The sequence below is a fragment of the Dicentrarchus labrax genome, unplaced genomic scaffold, assembly GCF_905237075.1.
Source record: "Dicentrarchus labrax unplaced genomic scaffold, dlabrax2021, whole genome shotgun sequence".
In the NCBI taxonomy this organism is placed as follows: domain Eukaryota; kingdom Metazoa; phylum Chordata; class Actinopteri; family Moronidae; genus Dicentrarchus; species Dicentrarchus labrax.
The window spans coordinates 2,185,275-2,203,891 of NW_026136717.1; the positions used below are offsets into that span (position 1 = coordinate 2,185,275).

Sequence of the window (18,617 nt, forward strand, 5' to 3'; positions counted from 1 at the left end):
ACAGAAACAAAGCTGTCCCTGTAAGGTTTAGGATAAGAAAGACTAAGGTTTCTCTAACAATCCTGGTCCAAAGAAAGAATACCTGGACAAATGTGATCTGTTTTCAGACTACAGTTTTTATTCAAACTTTTAACCCCTCTTATTTAAAATGTATAAGCAGTATATAAACATTCAATATATGGCTGATAACACACTGTAATGTAGTTGTATGCAGATTTATGTTATTCATTTAACCTCCTCCTGTAGACATCCATAAGTGGAAGCTGCTGTATAAACAGATGGCAATATAGTAAAACACAATTAAGTAATGTACAAATGACGTACATTAATAAACACTTAAAATGTCTATATGAACTAAAAACAACAATAAATCAATGAACTAAATTGTTAGTCATAAAGTTATGTCAACATTAGTAACTATAAATATAAATTAAATATAAATAAATTGGTTTTACAGATGCAAAGATGTGAGAAACCAATTTCATCTCAAACTGCATCAGCACACACTCCAGCAATCATATCCGGAACTCCCGCTTCCACAGCACCTCTGCACATTGGTGACTGTTGCCATCACTAATATACATACTGCTGGTGGGAATTGTTGGGTAAATAATGTTATAAGGAGTTCGGTCTAGACCTGGTCTATTTGAAAAGTGTCCTGAGATAACTTCTGTTATGAATTGGCGCTATACAAATAAAATTGAATTGAATCTCTCTTCCTAGTTCCTGTCAGTACTCGTGCTGCAGCGTTTTTAATAAAACTGAATTGAATTGCTTATAAATGCTACATAATACTAATACCTAAAACATTTTTAAATTGAATTATTTTAATTATTAATTGCTTTTACTTTAAATTTAAAATACTAATTCAAAACTTAGTCACAATATTTTCTGCTCCTATAACCATATAATCAAAGCAAAAGTATAACATTTTTAATTCACAGGATTTCTGTTCTACTTCTGTATTTTTTAGAATCACAGTTAATAGTAACGCCTTTGCAGTGATCTGACAAATCTAACATTCAGGGCCCAAACTGATCCTCCTTCAGAGAGATATAGGCCTATATTCAAACTGTGCCTGTGATGTGGTTTGGGATGTATTATTCTCAAGCTTTCACAGAACTTCAGCTCTACACTTCAAAATGTCCTCAGGGGAGATGGCAGAGAGACATTACCCATAAAGCACGTGCTGAGGCGTACCACTGCCTGAACCACATGGTTGTGACTGCCAGCAGAGGGTGATATAGGTCCTGGATTGTTTTGTTTTAATTGAAATATACAGAGTTAAACTTGTGCATCAGTCTATTTCTAATGCAGAACAGAGATGGGAAAAAACTTTGAGCTGTCTGCTTTAGCCACTAGTACAAACACTGAAATGAGGAAGCTAATTAATCTGACTACAATAAATGACATGGTAAATTACTCCGTTGGTAACTGACCCTATTCTTAGCTAAATGAGGCCTTTTTACTATGTTATTTGTTTTTGTTTTGTCTGCAACTTAATGGATTTGGAGAAGAGGTCCAAGACAAATTAAGGAAAAGTTCTGAACAAATGAGAATAAAAACATAAATAAAGAATGCAGATGTAGGGCACGTGGGCTCACTGAATGGAAACATTAAGTGTTGGAAAATCTCTGACATGAAGCAGTGAGTGAGCAAGTTAGCTCAGTGGGTAGAGCTGGTGTCCCATGTACCGAGGCTGAGTCCTTGTTGCAGCGGCCCAGGGTTCGAGTCCTGTGGCCCTTTGCTGCGTGTCATCCCCTCTCTCTCTGCCCCCCTTTCCTGTCTATCTTCAGCTGTTGCTATCAATAAAAGGCAATAAAAGCCCCCAAAAATACTTAAAAAAATAAATAAATAAATAAGCAGTGAAGCTGTTCTGGAGACTAATGGCAGAACACTACCAAACACTTAACTAAACAAAATCCTTAAAATTCTGGGGAGAGTTTGTTACCTAGCATAAAGGCTGAGCACCCACAGGGAAGGCTGATCCAAAAATAAATGAATAAATAACTGCATATATGTTTTCTGTTATTATTAATATTGGTGAACATTTGGTGAACTATGAATTGAATTATCTGATTAAAATTGTTAAAGCTCTTTTTTTGTGAGTAATTGCTACACACTTACAATTGGAGAATGTAAGAATTACTTTTGCCTATCACTGTAAAAACAAAATCTGTAAGTTTACGTAGTTTTTCTCATCAATTTTACAGATTTTTAACATTTTAATGGAATCATTAATACAATTACAAAATAGCCTGTGAATTTACATGTCTAATGTAAAAAAAACGCTAAGTTAAAATGATATGTGAAAATAAATAGATAAATTGCCACAGGGAGCCTATTTTTGAATCAAAATGGACATAGCTGATTCAATTTATGATGCTGATATACCAAAAACAAATTTATTGAGTTCAGTAATCACACTAGAATTCTCTATTGTAACCTATCAGCAAATAAAAGTTGTGATTCTGCAGACGTACAGGGACGTGCACAGACATTTTAAGGGGCTCTAACCTGAAAGAACTATAACTGTACCGCTGCTGAGCATATGTTAGCCAGCTAGCTTAAATTGGTTACTTTAATTGCATAATATATGGCAAAATAATTTGAGTTCAACCAACTAAATGATCTCTATTGTTGAAAATGTTGAATCTGTGTGTGTGTGTGTTTATCTATAAAGAACTCCTAAACCAATAACCTAATTATATCACTTCCCTATCAGACCTCATGGTAGTTTCCCAGGTTTACTTTATTTTTTGGCTCTGGACTCGTGTAACAAACTACAATGCACTTATAATATGGATTACCTGATAACATTGGGAGATTTTAGAAATATGCTTATTAATCTTACTGATTTTGCATGCAACTAAAGGCTGAATGAGTGAATGGCCGTATTCTGGATGGGTGGGGCTTAAACCAGAATTGAGCAGCACTTAAAACTCATAAAACAGAAATTGTGAATTTAAGCCTGAAATTGATATCTGTTGATCAGAAGTTGTGATATTTATGAGACGACAATTCACAGAACATCCTCAGAACTGAGCTATTAGAACTATAACTATTTATAATATATATTTCTTTCAATAAAAGTTATTGTATTTACAAGTGCAGATATTGAAACATTTCACTCTGATTATCTGTACTGGATACCTGTTCAACCGAGATCTCGTCAATTCTCGGTTATAACATTTATCATTAGTCATTTCCAACAACAGCACCATGTTTGGATCCCGTGTCCTGACTGTGTCCAGCTGTACTGGGGCATTGCTTTGTGTCACAGTTATTTAATTTACAGCTCCGGCCACCCCATGATAGTATGATAGTTTTACAATTTCTTAGAGCCAAATATACAGAGTGTTATTGCCTCATAATGCCCTGTGATATTTTCTCACCCACTCTATTAACTGATTTGTTGATTTCACACTTGGCCTCGGACCTGTCCCTCCTGCCCCTCCCACATCCACAGGATTGACAGCTGTCCATCACAGTCGGTACCCTCCTTCCCTCCCATCCAACATATTAAAAGCCCCATTCCCCCCTTTGTGGTCTCAGTTTCCTCCACCTGATCCTCCTTACACACTGGGATGGACTGCAGTACTTACGGTAGGACATCTATCCCTCCATCTGTTCAGTGCTTCATCTTTCTCTTCAGTCAGCATCAGGACAAATTCACATTGTTTCTTGTTTGTTCTCTGGAAAATATTGAATTTGGCAGAATGTTAATTAGTTGCAAGCAGATATAGGGACATTTTAAATACTTATTCATGTATTTGTCAACAATAGTTTCTCATTTGAAGCATCTGGTCTATAAAGAGATAGTTAATGATTTATGCACAGCTTTAATCACATTTAATATGTGATCACACACAAACAAATCCTAAAATGTAGTTATTAACCGTTTATTACCTGTAATATTACCTGTATACACCGACCAGCAGTCTAAACTCTTTATAAATGAAACTCATCCTAACATGCTGAGCTTGGAGGATCATTGTACCGTGGCAATAGTAGTTTGACAATATATTTTACCATTTATTACATTTCATAGCATACATCAGTGGGCTCAATTGTATTTATGAATAAATTAGCCGTTCATAATAAATATCATAAATGAATATAATAAACTAGAGAAGCCTCTCCTGAAGAAAATGTATGATTGCTGTGCTCATTGATGCTGATTAGCATCATTTGTGGATGACTGTCGAATCTTTTCAACTCACTCACTTCAGTGTATCAGCTGAGTTATACAATGGGAATGAATGGAGGTTTTAAAGCATTTCAACATGAGGCTTTCATATATTATGGTACATCATTCATATATGTAACCATACCAAGTGCATTTGACATACAAAAGTGAACATTTGACTTCTGCTCTACTTACTTGAATGGAGTTTGGACAGTATACAGGTGCTGGGGGACTGAATGGGCCTCCATAGACTTTAATAATAACTGTTCACGTCATCATTATGAGCCTGTGTTGATCAGTTGATCAGTGAGGTGTCATGAGTATTTAGAAACATTAATGGAGTTTATACTGTATGGAACATATATGTGGAAGAGATATTAATACGTGTATATCTATGGGATCACAGCAACCAGTTATGTTTGCATTCAGTCAGCAACAATCAAAACACACATCAATTCAATCTGAAGCTTAACATAAAGTGACATAAATGTAGTCTATAAAGACTCACCACTCTGTAGATCCAGGGTGAACACATCAGTCCGTCTGGTCAGTCTCTGGCTGTCAGCTGGCAGAAAAGCAAGGTTTACGGTATTATTCGACTCTGTATAACTTTTTGTAAAAGCTGTGGGCAGGTTGTTCACATCGCTGTAGCCGGGTTTAGTCCACACAGTTAGCAGTACAATTGCTAACTGCAAATCACTTGTTCATTTACACAACTGCGTACATTTTTTCCCAGATAATCTGTGAAAAAATCAGGTTTCTCTGACTCGGCCAGCACTCCTAATTTGCAGGAATCCAGCAGGCCTGGACAAAAGGTATAAAGAAGCTTTGGGTTGGAGGCTTGACGATAGTTGATTGTTGAGTCCCAAAGCATCTGGATTTGACGTCCTGGAAATGAGACTCAACATGCAGCTGTCTTTCTCTGCTCTGATTGGTCGTTTCTGTTCAGGCCCGGTGGATTGTTGCGAATGCCATTGAGAGCACTAGAAGGAGCCAGAGGAAGATTTCAGCAAATATGACATAAAGTTATTTTTATAAAAAATTACCTACTGCAGCTTTAAATGCTCTGCTTGTTTTCATATTAAATGAGATGTCATAATGTCTAAACTTTTGAAGTTATCTAGAAATAAAATATATACATCACAAGGCTACACAGTGATAATATAAATACAAGTTTATTCTAAAATATTACTGGGAGAGAAACTTACAAGCGAGCAAGACTGTATGTCTCAGCTTCCATACAAAAGTGTCTTCGAAAAAACCACATGTATCAATAAATAAACAGTAGAATCAACACTATTCAAGTTACAGGTGAACAAAGAGGACACAGAAGAAGAAGAATAAGTATGTAAGACAATAAGAGTGTGACTGCTGCTGCAAAGAATGCACTAAAAAATACTTAATATTTCATATTAATGTAAAATATGAAGACATCCTATGATTACAACAGAGTTATATTATAGTGTTTGTTGATACACTGGTTATGAATAGTCAAAGGAGGGGTTACAGTTGAAAATACAAAATGTCTTCATTTCTGTCAACAACTGTGTTACAGTCTATTATAGAATGTACAACCCATTTATTAACTGTTTATTAATGCTAAATAGGCATATACTGTATATATACTGCTTCTAATAGGCTTATAATTAGTTTATGGTGTGGAAATTCAATGAACTGTTGTATGATGGTCCTTATATTTCATTGTTGTCCCAGAGTTGGATGCCCTGGAGGTCCCTCCTCTCACCCCGACCAGTAAGGAGGTCCTCAGCCAGGCAGTGAAGGCCAGTTTTGCTGGATTTGCCCAGGAGAGAATCAACCATCACTTCCCACAGGGTACAGCCTGAGTCACATGCACACTATTTCATTCATCAGTACAGGAGTGAAAGCTTTTATTAGTGGAAATGAAGAAGTTTGAGAGCATTATTTGGTACAGTCAGAGCTATAGATTTATTCAATATTTTTCCAGATCCTACCTTGTGGTCTGAGTGGGAGGTGAACTACTGGCTGGACTGGTGCCAGGCTGAGTTTGGTCTCCACTGCCTGGGTTCAGACCTGAGAGGCCTGCAGGGTAGTGAGCTGTGTGGCCTGGACAGAGAGGCTTTCCTGGGCCTGATGTCCGACTGTACTGCAGGGGAGATCCTGTGGGAGCATCTGGAGGATATGAGGAGAGGTAATTTTCTTCTCAACTCTAATTGACCCTTCCTAAGTTTTTGCTCTGTGCGCCAATGACATTTATATTTACTCATTTCTAATACTGTGAATTACCACAAACAAATGTTTAGGCGGGCCAATATATCTCTGCTGACATGCCTAGTGAGACTGTGTCATTTTTTGGCATATGTATCAAACCTGAACATACGACCTGATCATGTATGAGACAGCTAATCATGAAAATTTCAGCAAATATGATATATAAAAGTTATTTTTGTAAAAGTTACCTACTGCAGCTTTAACATATATTCTTTTTTATATATTAAATTTATTCTCCAGAGAGTGAATATGACTGCAGTTCTTCATTACCCGCATGTACAATACCATCTTACTGCCAGCTTCAAATCATCAAAGGTAAATAAAATGAAATAATGTGTCTTCTCCAACCTTTGGCTATTGTAGTTATCATAATTACCACTATCACATTTAATTACTCCGTTATTATACTATTATTATGACTATGTTTATGACTCCCATGTCTGTGTTTCCTCAGAAAACTATTCAGACTATGTTCAGGAGCATTCAGACAAACATAGTTACCATGTTGAGTATCATCCTACTGAGAGGACAGACCTTCACCCTCTGGACCCTGAAGCTGTACAACATGAAGACTACTATCTGATCAAAACAGAGGATCCCAGCAGGAACATGACCACCACTGCTCTGTTGCAGGAAACAGGAGGAAATGGAGGTGAAAACTTTGAAACGTTACATATATATATTACTTTATTGAGGGAGAGAGAGGGGATGACACGGATGAACAAAGGGCTGCAGGTCGGAATCGAACCCTGGGCTGCTGCAGCAAGGACTCGGTACATGGGACGCCAGCTCTAACCTGATATGGGGTTTTTTTCTGGCGTGGTAGCAATACGCTTCCGTAGCCAAAAGAAAAAAATCTGGTAAAGCAGTTTTTATCAGTTGTGGAATTTGTTCTCACAACTTGTATTCACAGGATAGCAATATTTACTGTTCCAGTGTCCAATAAGAGACAACTAACTAACTTTTGTAAAACTAACTTTTTGTCATATTTTCTGAAACTTGAAACTGAAAAAGATTCATTCATTGTTGAGTCTCATTCCCAGGTTATCAACTATTGATGCTGGGAATGAGACTCAACAATCAATTAATTTCAAGCCTCCAACCCAAAGCGTCTTTCCATGTTTTTCATTTCTCCGATTGGTTGTTTTCATCCAGGCCCGGTGGATTCTTGCAAATGCCATTAAGAAGCACTAGGAGGAGTCAGAAGAACCTGATTTTTTCACAGATTATCTGTCTCATGTACTACAGGATATTGTGAAAGTTTTAGAAATGTTATTAAAATTACCTACTGCAGCTTTAACTCAGTGATTTTCAAATTGTAATTGTTTTAGCTTCTGAAATTTGTATGATTCCTCAAAATTGATTTATGGCAGGAGACTTTTCAAAAAACAGTTCCAGGAGACCATTGTAAACATCCATGGTTTAAAAAGAAGCTGTACCATCACCAGAGAGCCCTTCATCCATCCATGCTGTGTTTCTACTGTTCTGTTGCAGAGACAGACTCAGAAGTGGAGATTGCTAACAGTGACGACTCTGACATTGTGGGCTCTCTTTCTTGGACTGCTCCGCTCCAGGATATAGACCCAGACCCAGAAGAGACCATGTCTGAGGATGTCTTTACTTTACCACAGCAACACAGGAGCTTCAAAGAATATGTAGGCAACAAAACAGATCTGGGCAGAGCTGTGATACCAGCAGCTATCCTTGCTGGTTACACTGGTGAGTAGTGGTTGAAGGAAGTCCTAGATAAAGTTTTTCTATGGATCAGGTCAGTTGTAAATCTATGCAGCAGGTCTTTAAAGCCCTTATAATACGTTATGTTTCAATAGGAAGTGGTCCCATTCAGCTGTGGCAGTTTCTGCTGGAGCTTCTGACAGACCGCAGCTGTCAGTCATGTATAAGCTGGACAGGAGATGGGTGGGAGTTCAAGCTGACGGACCCCGATGAGGTACACAATGCCTGCGGGTTGGAGCACTCGTACATTTGAGGAAAGATGGTTGAAAGATAAAAGTCACATACATCTTATGTTACCTAAAGTACATAAATAGTTAGCAAGTTACATCTATTAGCAATTGTTTGCAAAACACTAATTAACTAGCTAGCTACTGCTTGACGTAGATTAGCTATCTAATTTTGCTAACATTAGCTAACTTAACATGTATCCATGTCGCTTTTATCTTTAACCATCTTCAAAATGTGGTTGTCTTTTTAACATAGACTAGCCTAGCACATTAAAGTTGTTTTCAGATGCAACTAGCTAGCAACGGTTGATGTAGATTAGCCAGCTAGTTAGTTAGCATTTTGCTTACATTAGCTAACTTAAGATATATAATTTGCTTTTATCTTTTAACCATCCTAATCTTTGGTTGTCTTTTCAGCATAGGTGCATAGTACAGGAAGAGAGGAAGTTGACTGAGGTTCTGACCTAGGTTTAGGGGGCTATCCATTTGTCTCGTAAATTCCCCGCCCGAATTGCTCTGACGCGCAAACGTGACGTTTGTGCCACTTATAGCGTTCCTTTTGTCTTTGGGCATTACGAGTCGGAAAGAACAAGAAGGAAAGAACATGGACGCCACCCGTGCAGCAGCTGTCTTGTTATATTTTGTCTCAAGCCACCAGGGGCAGTGGCAGGCTAGTGTTATTGTTAGCTACATTAGCCTATTTAGCAAACCAGCTCGAAAACAAAACTTTACATTGTATTGTGTGTAAGAGCATTTAAAATCGACAATAAAACGACCAATGTAGTACAAATACAAAGAAAATACATCTCAATATGGGTGCAGCCATCTTTGTTTTGCAGGTCGTACGTTCCCCCTCGTTTAGCTCGGTGTACTCTGAGGAGCCCCGAGTGGGACGGCTGATATTACGACCAAAAGGGGGTGTGTCTCCGTGAAATGTCGCAAGATAGCTGCGAGATTTACACTTTCCAACTCGGGCGGGGGATTTACGAGACAAATGGATAGCCCCATTATTCAACTGTTATTGGGAAGCAAGAAAGGGGCGGGACTTAGGAGGGGTCAACTGTAGTTCAATGACTCCAGTGATTGCTAACATCATTTATTGCAACATTGCTCAAACGTGAAATCTGCTACATGCAATATTGTATATAATCATTGTATTGCTGTCTGTAGCTCTATACGGCCTACTGACCTCTGGAGTTAAGCTGTAGCTTTGTCTCCAGGTGGCCCTGCTGTGGGGTCAGAGGAAGAACAAGCCCAAGATGAATTATGAGAAGCTGAGTCGCGGCCTACGATACTACTACGACAAGAACATCATCCGCAAGACGGCCGGCAAACGCTATGTTTACCGCTTCGTCTGCAACCTGCAAGGCCTGCTGGGATATGAGCCCCGGGAACTGCACGCCATGTTGGACATCAGTAATACGAGTCACAAATGACCTCAACAAACACTGGCAAGGAGGAGCAAAGAGACAATTTTTATATGGGATCGTTCAGTTTGTTACTTTTTATTAGTTTCATGTGTGTGTGTGTGTGTGTGTGTGTGTGTGTGTGTGTGTGTGTGTGTGTGTGTGTGTGTGTGAGGATGCTGAGGATGTCTGCCAATATAACTGGAATGTAGCACTTTATCTTGACTGTTGTGACTGTCAAATAAAACTCACAGCAAAGTCATTTATGTCATTTATTCCTCTAACAGTGGTGAACATGCATTCAGATAAACTTAAATCTCTTAGCACAAATTCAACATTGTTATTCTCAATGGTGAGAGCAGCTTTGTTCTCTTTGGCAGCTGTGTGAGCCACAGTGACATGCACTTCCAATGAGAAACTAAGCAAACAGCTTGATTGGTCTAGACTGATGTGGCGAACACAGCCTGAGAGAATCCCTGCCAGGAGGTGTTTTAACAGAGATCAGCTGGTGGTTGGACTAATGGAACCTGATTGATGTATTCACTCTGGCTCAGCCAACTCACTCCACTACATTATGTGAAGTAGGCTGTGTGTGCTCCAGCAGAGAAATCAAGCAGTGTAATTTAACATCTCCTATACCTCACAAGGCTTTATTGATTTATTGCCTTCTGATTCCTAATACAGCGGGGGATTCATTCTGCTCCTGTGGATTTAAGAATGGCTCCTTTCAGTCCCACCCTGTTTCATCTGCAGAGCTGGTTTATGATATGTGCTCATGAACATAAATGCTGAAGAATTGTGTTTATTGAGGTTATGTTAAGATGAAATTTTGTGTGATTTAATTTATTGGAAAATAGACAGCTTTTTATCTCCTAATGCTGGTTGGGGGTTTTTGAGGATAAAAAAATCTTAGTAATTGTGGAAAACTCCTTCACCAACATGTGAGAAGAGGATTTGCAATAACATCATCAATATATTGTGATATTATGTCTTGTGATATTGTATTGATTTAAAGAAAACCCTATTGATTTTTAATTAATAGCTTCATACAGATTCATGACAGTGATTCATTTTGTGTTGTTGTGTTTAAATCCCCAACTGCACGAAGGCAGGGTTGTAATCTATCTAAAGCCATTCGACTCATACCCTCATTCTCAGATTGCACAAAAAGTAGTGCTATGATATCGGACAGATGTAACTGGACTGTGATAAATAATGCAGATGCAGATCCCAATGATGGTGTGTTCTTAATACTATGACAGCTTGTGGTAGTACTGATTCTAAAGGTCTCAGCTCAATAATAAATTGTAATATCATAATAAAATATATAAGTTAAGTTCATATCTTATAAGTACTTTTACACTGTTCAAGGAAACCAAGTTTATGAACTTAAATAGTATTAGTAACTATTGATATTATGTTAACCCATTCAGTTAATAGAAATTACACTCATATGCAGAAAAATATGACTGCAGGCAGCAGGTACTCATAGGGCATGAAACCTCTTGGACAAGGCACTATGAACTACCCTGATGCAGGTACTAAGGGTACTAAGAGGGGAATGACCAAGCTGTTCTCAGTGACTGTTGAGGAGTCAGTCCCTACACCCTGTGCAACAGGCGATCTGAATGATCCTCTAATCAACTCAGAGGAATGTTGAGATTTAGCTAAAGGAGCTCTAGGAAAATTAAACAGCTGCAAACACAAAATAATGAAAATTAACTTAAAATTGGATTAAAATTCAATTACATTTTATTTGTATAGCGCCTATTCATGCATTCATTCATTCAAAATGTATCTCTCTTACTTTTCATATAGAGCAAGTCCAGACCATACTCCTTATAGGAGTACCTACCATGAGGGAGCACTTGGTGACAGCAGCAAGGAAAAACCTTGAGTAGACCCCGACTCTAGATGGGTGGCTGTTTACCTTGACCAGTTGGGTTTAGAGGAAGAGAGGAGGGTGGAGGGGTAGAGGGGATGTGGTGGTGAGTAGTAAAGAAAAAAAAAGAGACAGAGACAAAGATACACATCAACAACAACAGCAACAACTATACTAGAAGAAAAGACAATGGTGAAATACTGCCTTGCTTACAGTATCGTGCATAGGGCTGTGTGTTGGCAAGAATCTGCCGAAATGATACAGGGATTCAATATATTGTGATATATTGCGTTACAGTAAGCGAGGTAATATATAGTGATTTTAAAGAAATCTAATTTAAGGAAAACACCACCATATACAGACATAAAAGGTAAAAAAAGTTTTGCACCCAGAACAGTTTAGTTCAGTTCAGTTCAGTTCAGTTTTATTTGTATAGCGTCAATTCATAACAGTGTCTCTGTCTCGTCCAACCCTCACTTTACAACACTGCTATCTAGCAGTTGGGAGTTTAAACACAAAAATCAATACACTGTTTATGAGAACTGATATCACAAAACAAAATATCACAATACTTAAGTATATTATCTTATACCCTACAATATATTGCAATATATTGAATTGTAACCCCTGTATCATGATACGTATCGTTAGATTCTTGCCAATACACAGTTCTCAACATCTTTCAGTATGGCAGATTGTCCAGGGTGCATGCTAACTCATTAGCATACAGTATGACTGAGTTAAATTGCAACACAAAACACATAGATTGTGGTATCAAATAGAACTTTCAGCCTCTGTCAGATCAGCTGGGACAATGACAATAGGGCCACAGCACAGGTTTCACAATAAGGTGCCCTGGATACAATTATTTTCCAGTTTTGTTCCTATTGTTACTCACAGCTCTCAGGGGGAAACTGCAATGGTGTGAATGACAAGGTCAGTGTCATATTCTCCAAAGCTGGAAAGAGAGAGGCTCCATCCTGACCAGTGAATAAACTCACTCCCAACACACACTCAGACACACACACACACACACACACACACACACACACACACACACACACACACACACACACACACACACACACACACACACTCTCTCCCCACATCGGCTCTTCCATTAGTGGGCCTTGGAAGGGTAAGTGGTGGAAGTAATCTTCACACACTTGATGCTCTCGCTCTGTTTCTGTCTCCTGTTCACTGAGGGATAAAATCCAATCAGCATTCAGCCATTTCTTATCACAAACACATTCTTATTTTCACACTGTAAATCTGGGGATGTAAATGAGATGTTGAAACCTGAAACCTGTTCTCCTACAGTTTATTTGGACCAAAACATCATCACTGACTCCAGACCAAGGAGCCCATTCGCACCTTATAGCACATACAACCACCTTACCACCTTATCATATGATGACCATGAGATGTGGTTGAAAGCTCCTAAAAAAGCCAGTGGACCCTGGGTTATATTTTTGTTATATACTTTTGACATCATTACTTACCATGAGACTGCAAAATCCCACTGAAAGGTTTCCACTTGCATTGTCCATTTAGTTGGAACACATGTTTATTAATGGTTCAGTCAGAAATATAGTCAAATAAGTCAAATGGATTTCAGCTGGTAAACACACTCATGCTCAACTGCACACCTAATGCTCTGTAAAATGTACATGTACACACCCACCCACACACACACACACACACACACACACACACACACACACATCCATGTCCAGTATGTTTTCACTGACCTTTGAATGGAAGATACTGTCATTTAAAAAACATGCAACATGTTTATAGAATTGTGTGCATGACAACAGCTGCTGGTAGCTCTTTAAAATGTTCTACTATTTGTTTTAATTTTTTTTCTAGCTTTATTGCTGAAACATCATTGAATGATGTCTGACTGGATTTGATTTTAAAGCCAAAATTGTTCAAATTGACTGTATCAGATTCTGACTATGGCAACGACTGCAAGCTCAGATGCTGTTAACCGAAGGCTAGCTCGTTCAAACCCCTCTGTTTTGTTTTAATCTTGTTTTAATTTTTTGCCTTTCGGCTGAAACATGTTACCTATGACAAAAATAGCCATTACAAAAGGAAGCCTTGGGTTCAAATTAAATAACAGTGGACTTTAAGACGATCCACCGATCTTACTCTGCAGGAGCAGCCAACCACTGTAGGAGCTGTAATCCCAAGAGGAGAGGTAGAGAAGCGGATAGGAGCCCACTTAGACTTAAGGCTACTCCTGGCAAATTTCCAGTCTGGATGAAACGGCCAAAGAACAGTAAATGATAGACTGTTGTGCCCACATCTTTACAGGGACCTGCTCCATCAACATCCCAGATTAGCACTCAACAGACAGCCGACAGAGTGCAGGGCAAGAGTGTGTTACAGTACTGTATGTGTTTGTCAAGGATTCAGGATGTAGTTCTGTTCATTGCTACTCGTAAAACAATTATATACAGTCAATCTGATTAAAAAGAAAATGACTGAAAACAATGAATTAAGCACACAGCCTGAGACTGCAGGAGGGAAGAAGCTGACTATTTAAATGAAATAAATATGATAGAGTTAAATAATGTACTGGTATATATATTTATATATCTGTTGTACATTGGATTGGACAAAAGATTGTGTAGCAGTGTGTATAGTGTGTGTAGACGTACAGGCTCAGGTGGCTGAGGTGTGTTTGTGAAATGGGCAGAACCCTAAAAAAAGCCACAGATTGACTGATCAAAGCACACAGCTGTAATGTGTCACCCTGAGAACCACACAGGCAGGGGGTCCGCCGGCTCTTAGTGACACCTCATGGAGACCTCAGTGCTTTGTGTGAGGCTTCACTACCCTTCAGCACACACACAGTATGCATACATGTGCACCAGAGCTGTGCTCTACACTGATGGTTTGTATTATAAATGTATTCATCTAATTTGTATTCAGTGCCCATTCTTCACGTTGTTTGCCTTATTACAGAGCTGTTCGTCTGCTGTTAGAGGCTGTTAAATGGATCTCAGATAGACCTACATAGATAGATAGATAGATAGATAGATAGATAGATAGATAGATAGATAGATAGATAGATAGATAGATAGATAGATAGACTTTATTAATCCCCGAAGGGAAATTGGGTCGTCATAGCTGCCAGGTACATTTAAATACAATAAAAATACAATAGAATAAAATACAATAATAAAATAAGATACAACAATAAAATACTTGAGGTAGAAAAGATAAAAAAGATAAATAGGTAGATAAGGTGCAAAGAACTTGTAGTTGCAAGTGGTAATAGTACTGATGATAGTAGTGTTTTTGTCATATTTGATTAGACTTCAGGTCCCTCTGGCCCCTCCTAGTGCTCCTAATGGTGTTTGCAAGAATCCACCGGACCTGAATGAAACCAACCAATCAGAGCCAAGATATAGTGTAGTTGATTGTTGAGTCTAAGACTCTTTGGGACCCTGGGAATGAGACTCTGAGATCTTCAAGCTTCCAAACCAAAGGGACTTTATATCTTTCTTGGCTCTGAGGAACTTGATTTTTTCACAGATTATCTGTCTCATGTTCTACTGTCAGGATAGTGGAAGTGTCAGAGAATATGACAGAAAACTTAGTTTTATAAAAGGTACCTACTACAACTTTAATTCAATTCAATTCAATTCAATTCAATTTTATTTGTATAGTGCCAATTCATAACAGAAGTTATCTCAGGACACTTTTCAAATAGAGCAGGTCTAGACCGAACTCTTTATAACATTATTTACAGAGACCCAACAGTACCACCATGAGCAAGCACTTGGCGACAAGGGCAAGGAAACACTGCCTGTTAAAAGGCAGAAACCTAGGACAGATCCTTCAGGTCTAGGTGGGTGGTCGTCTGTCTTGACTTTAAGAGACCAGGTTGCCTCTCCAGTGTACATTTAGTATTAATGCACCTTGTGGAGAGAGAGCTCTCGCAACTGCTGTTTCCTGAGTCAAGAATGAACTTTGAACTTCATGTAAGAATACATTTTCAATTAAATATAATTTCTTCAGTATAAAAAGACAAAAAGAAAACATATGGGTTCATCAAAACCTGAGTTCAAAGTCTTAGTATGGTAGAATACAAAAGTATCATAGAAAGAACCAGCACTGCTACTGCAGGTTCAGATAATGTACCTATTATTTCTATTACAATAAAAAAACGGCCCATCGATTCTTGCCTGCTGGCTTCCATTCCACCAAGACTATTTGGTATCCTTATCAAAACCTCATTATCATTCTGCTCAGTTATATAATATGTATCTAATATGTAATATTTATTTTGCTTTTTAGCAGCACAAAGGTAACTATATCTAAATTTCTTTCTACAACCTAAACGTATATAACCTTGAGAAGGGATTCAATTCTGTGAATTTCTGTGCTCTCAAATTAAAAGACCTACAGGAAATAACCAACAACAACAAAATACAGCATCCAAGTGTTTTATTGCCTTGAGAGCGATCCACTGCATTTATATCAATACGATGATTTACAGAAAATGAAGGAGAGCACTTGTACTCTTTCTACATATCACAGAAGTGTATGGTCTGTTTTATAGTGGAAATGTATGTGTATGTGTTTGTGTGTGGGTGTGTGTGTCATTGTGATTTTTGTTTCTCCCACTGTTCTGGTGTTAGGGTCTTCTGTTCAAAAGCGTGGATCTCTTTCAGCTCCTCGGCCAGGCACGTATTCACCATCCTGTTGAAACACAACACTTACAGGCTAGAAAGAATGACCCACTTTGGCTTTTTCGCAAAAGTCACCAACGCTCACCTGACCCATGTGTGAGACAATTCTCTTATTCAATTTACAAATATGTTAAAGATCCCCTCCAGACATGTATTCAGACATATTTCCGAACAGTCTGATTGGAACAATAATGTGTGTATGATATGTTTCTTTATGTATCGGATATATTTCATAATATCCTGCTATAATGGAGTTGTTTTTTTATGGATCTACACAGATATTGTGATATCATGTAGAATCGCTGTCATAAAATATCATCAATCAATCAATATCATAATAAACTATATAATACAAAATGCTGTTAATAAAATGTTGTGTTTGATCATTACCTACTAACTTTTATCTACTTAGGGTTCCCACTCTTTTTAAGAAATTATTTTCCAGGACCTTTCCAGCACTTGCTCACAAACTGTCATATCATTTACTGGTAGGCCTAATATTGACACGTTTTCCCTAGTTTTATGCCTCCTTTTATAATGAAGCAGGGTTTGTGATGAAGTGAGGAAGTTCGTTACGCATAGGTGCCCAGACTTTACGAGTTAGCTCGCTTTCCATAGTTCTTGCCACAGACGATTGTTCTGTAGCGTCTCTGGAGACTTGACTACAGTTTACTACAGTTTTCCCCAAACCTACTGTAGGTTTACATAGGCAATGTGAGCTAAATGGGCTAAAGTACAATTAAATATTCCCAGGACAACACAGATCATTTCCAGAACATTTGGTTGTTTTAATAAACTTCCAAGTGTTGACCAGAAAAGCAAATCTGTAAATATTCAGGTTTTCCAGAATGCCTGGGACCCCTGTGTCTGTATGGCATGGATCTACTTGTCTCTTGACCTAAACTGATCCAGACCTGAATACAAACCACCCTGCAAACATATATTATCTGATAGTTACCACAGTGTGTAATACCTGTGTCTCTGTAACAGCGGTTTGCCCTCAAACTGGGACGACACCACCAGGACTTTGAAGCTGGCAGCACATCTGTTGGGTGATGTATCCTCCACATCCTGGAGGAGACAGACAGACAGCTCATTCTCATGCTGCTGATACTGAATGACTGTATGCATTATGATGTGCTCTATCTTGCTATCTGGCTCATTTTGTGTACTTTAAGTGACTGTGAAGAGTGTTAGTATACGTTCTCTCACTGGACTCACCTATAGTCATGTTGTAGTCTAGTGACAACAAAATAAATAGTTGAGAACGACTACTCTAAAGCAGCAAGACCACAGTTAGCTCGGGGGCCCACTGAGCAGCGTTAAGGTGTAGCTGAACCAAACTCCAGTCAAAAATCATTCAATTTAGTGGTGCCTTCTTTGTCGGCCATAATATCATGTTAACTGGCGCGCATAGCCGACACTCAATGAAACAGCCCGTACCCACTCTAAACAGGACTTGAACCTATCTCTTCCTCTAGCTTTAGGCTAAGAGGACATGAACACGTGATACAAATAACAGCCAGATACCTACCACGTGCACTGCCGGCAGCTCCTTAACAAGTTTATCCCGGATGTGATCAGCTGTTATAGCCATATCTGAGTGAAGGAAGCACAGACGATAGTACACCAACTGTTCCACTGACACACTGGCTCATTGAACGAGTTCCAGTTGAGTCTCTTCAATGAGAGGGCATGCTCAGTGACCCCGGAAGTAATGCAGTATTCTTTAAGTTGAATAATTCTATATATCTTAAAAACCCTGTTGCAGCACAGTTGTGGAGTTTTCATTCATTTGTTTATCATTACCAAAGGTTGTTTATTTGATGGTGTTTTCGCTCATTTCTGTAGCCCACCGTGGAGGGGTTGTCGTCACCGCCTCATAACTAACCAATCAGCCACGGCCAATCAGCCACGGCCAATCAAATGCGGTATGTACGCTTTATGGGTGGGACATACTTTTTTAAAGTAGCGAATCATAATATCAGGGGTCCTTACAGAAAGCCGAACCTAATGTTGATAGTGATTAATATAAAGGAAAATATGCGATTTGAGTTTAATCTTTTTAAGATATGGCGGTATTCGTTACTTCTTATCTATAATGTAGGCTTTTTAAATTAGACTCACATGGAAACACTTTGAGTCCTTTTGAAACACATTTTATCAGGCAGTTTTGTAGGCTACTGAAACGGACACCGGTACATGCAAACATAAACATAC

The 18,617-nt window shown here is 38.5% G+C and overlaps 2 protein-coding genes across 2 annotated transcripts; one reads left to right on the plus strand and one right to left on the minus strand.

The window, feature by feature from the left end:
* Nucleotides 1–3,587: 3,587 nt before the first annotated feature.
* On the plus strand, nucleotides 3,588–9,913 carry LOC127349590 (protein c-ets-1-B-like). The gene is made up of 7 exons (XM_051375455.1): nucleotides 3,588–3,606; nucleotides 5,903–6,022; nucleotides 6,156–6,359; nucleotides 6,894–7,091; nucleotides 7,934–8,158; nucleotides 8,269–8,387; nucleotides 9,621–9,913. Exons 1-7 carry the CDS (start codon nucleotides 3,588–3,590, stop codon nucleotides 9,834–9,836), a joined length of 1,101 nt encoding a protein of 366 aa, XP_051231415.1. The 3' UTR covers nucleotides 9,837–9,913.
* Nucleotides 9,914–16,135: 6,222 nt separating this feature from the next.
* zgc:112271 (uncharacterized protein LOC553698 homolog) lies at nucleotides 16,136–18,225 on the minus strand. Its single transcript, XM_051428605.1, has 4 exons — nucleotides 18,207–18,225; nucleotides 17,932–17,996; nucleotides 17,371–17,468; nucleotides 16,136–16,407 (listed from the first exon to the last, which is right to left on the minus strand). Exons 2-4 carry the CDS (start codon nucleotides 17,992–17,994, stop codon nucleotides 16,308–16,310), a joined length of 261 nt encoding a protein of 86 aa, XP_051284565.1. The 5' UTR covers nucleotides 17,995–17,996; nucleotides 18,207–18,225; the 3' UTR covers nucleotides 16,136–16,307.
* Between the last annotated feature and the right edge of the window lie 392 nt (nucleotides 18,226–18,617).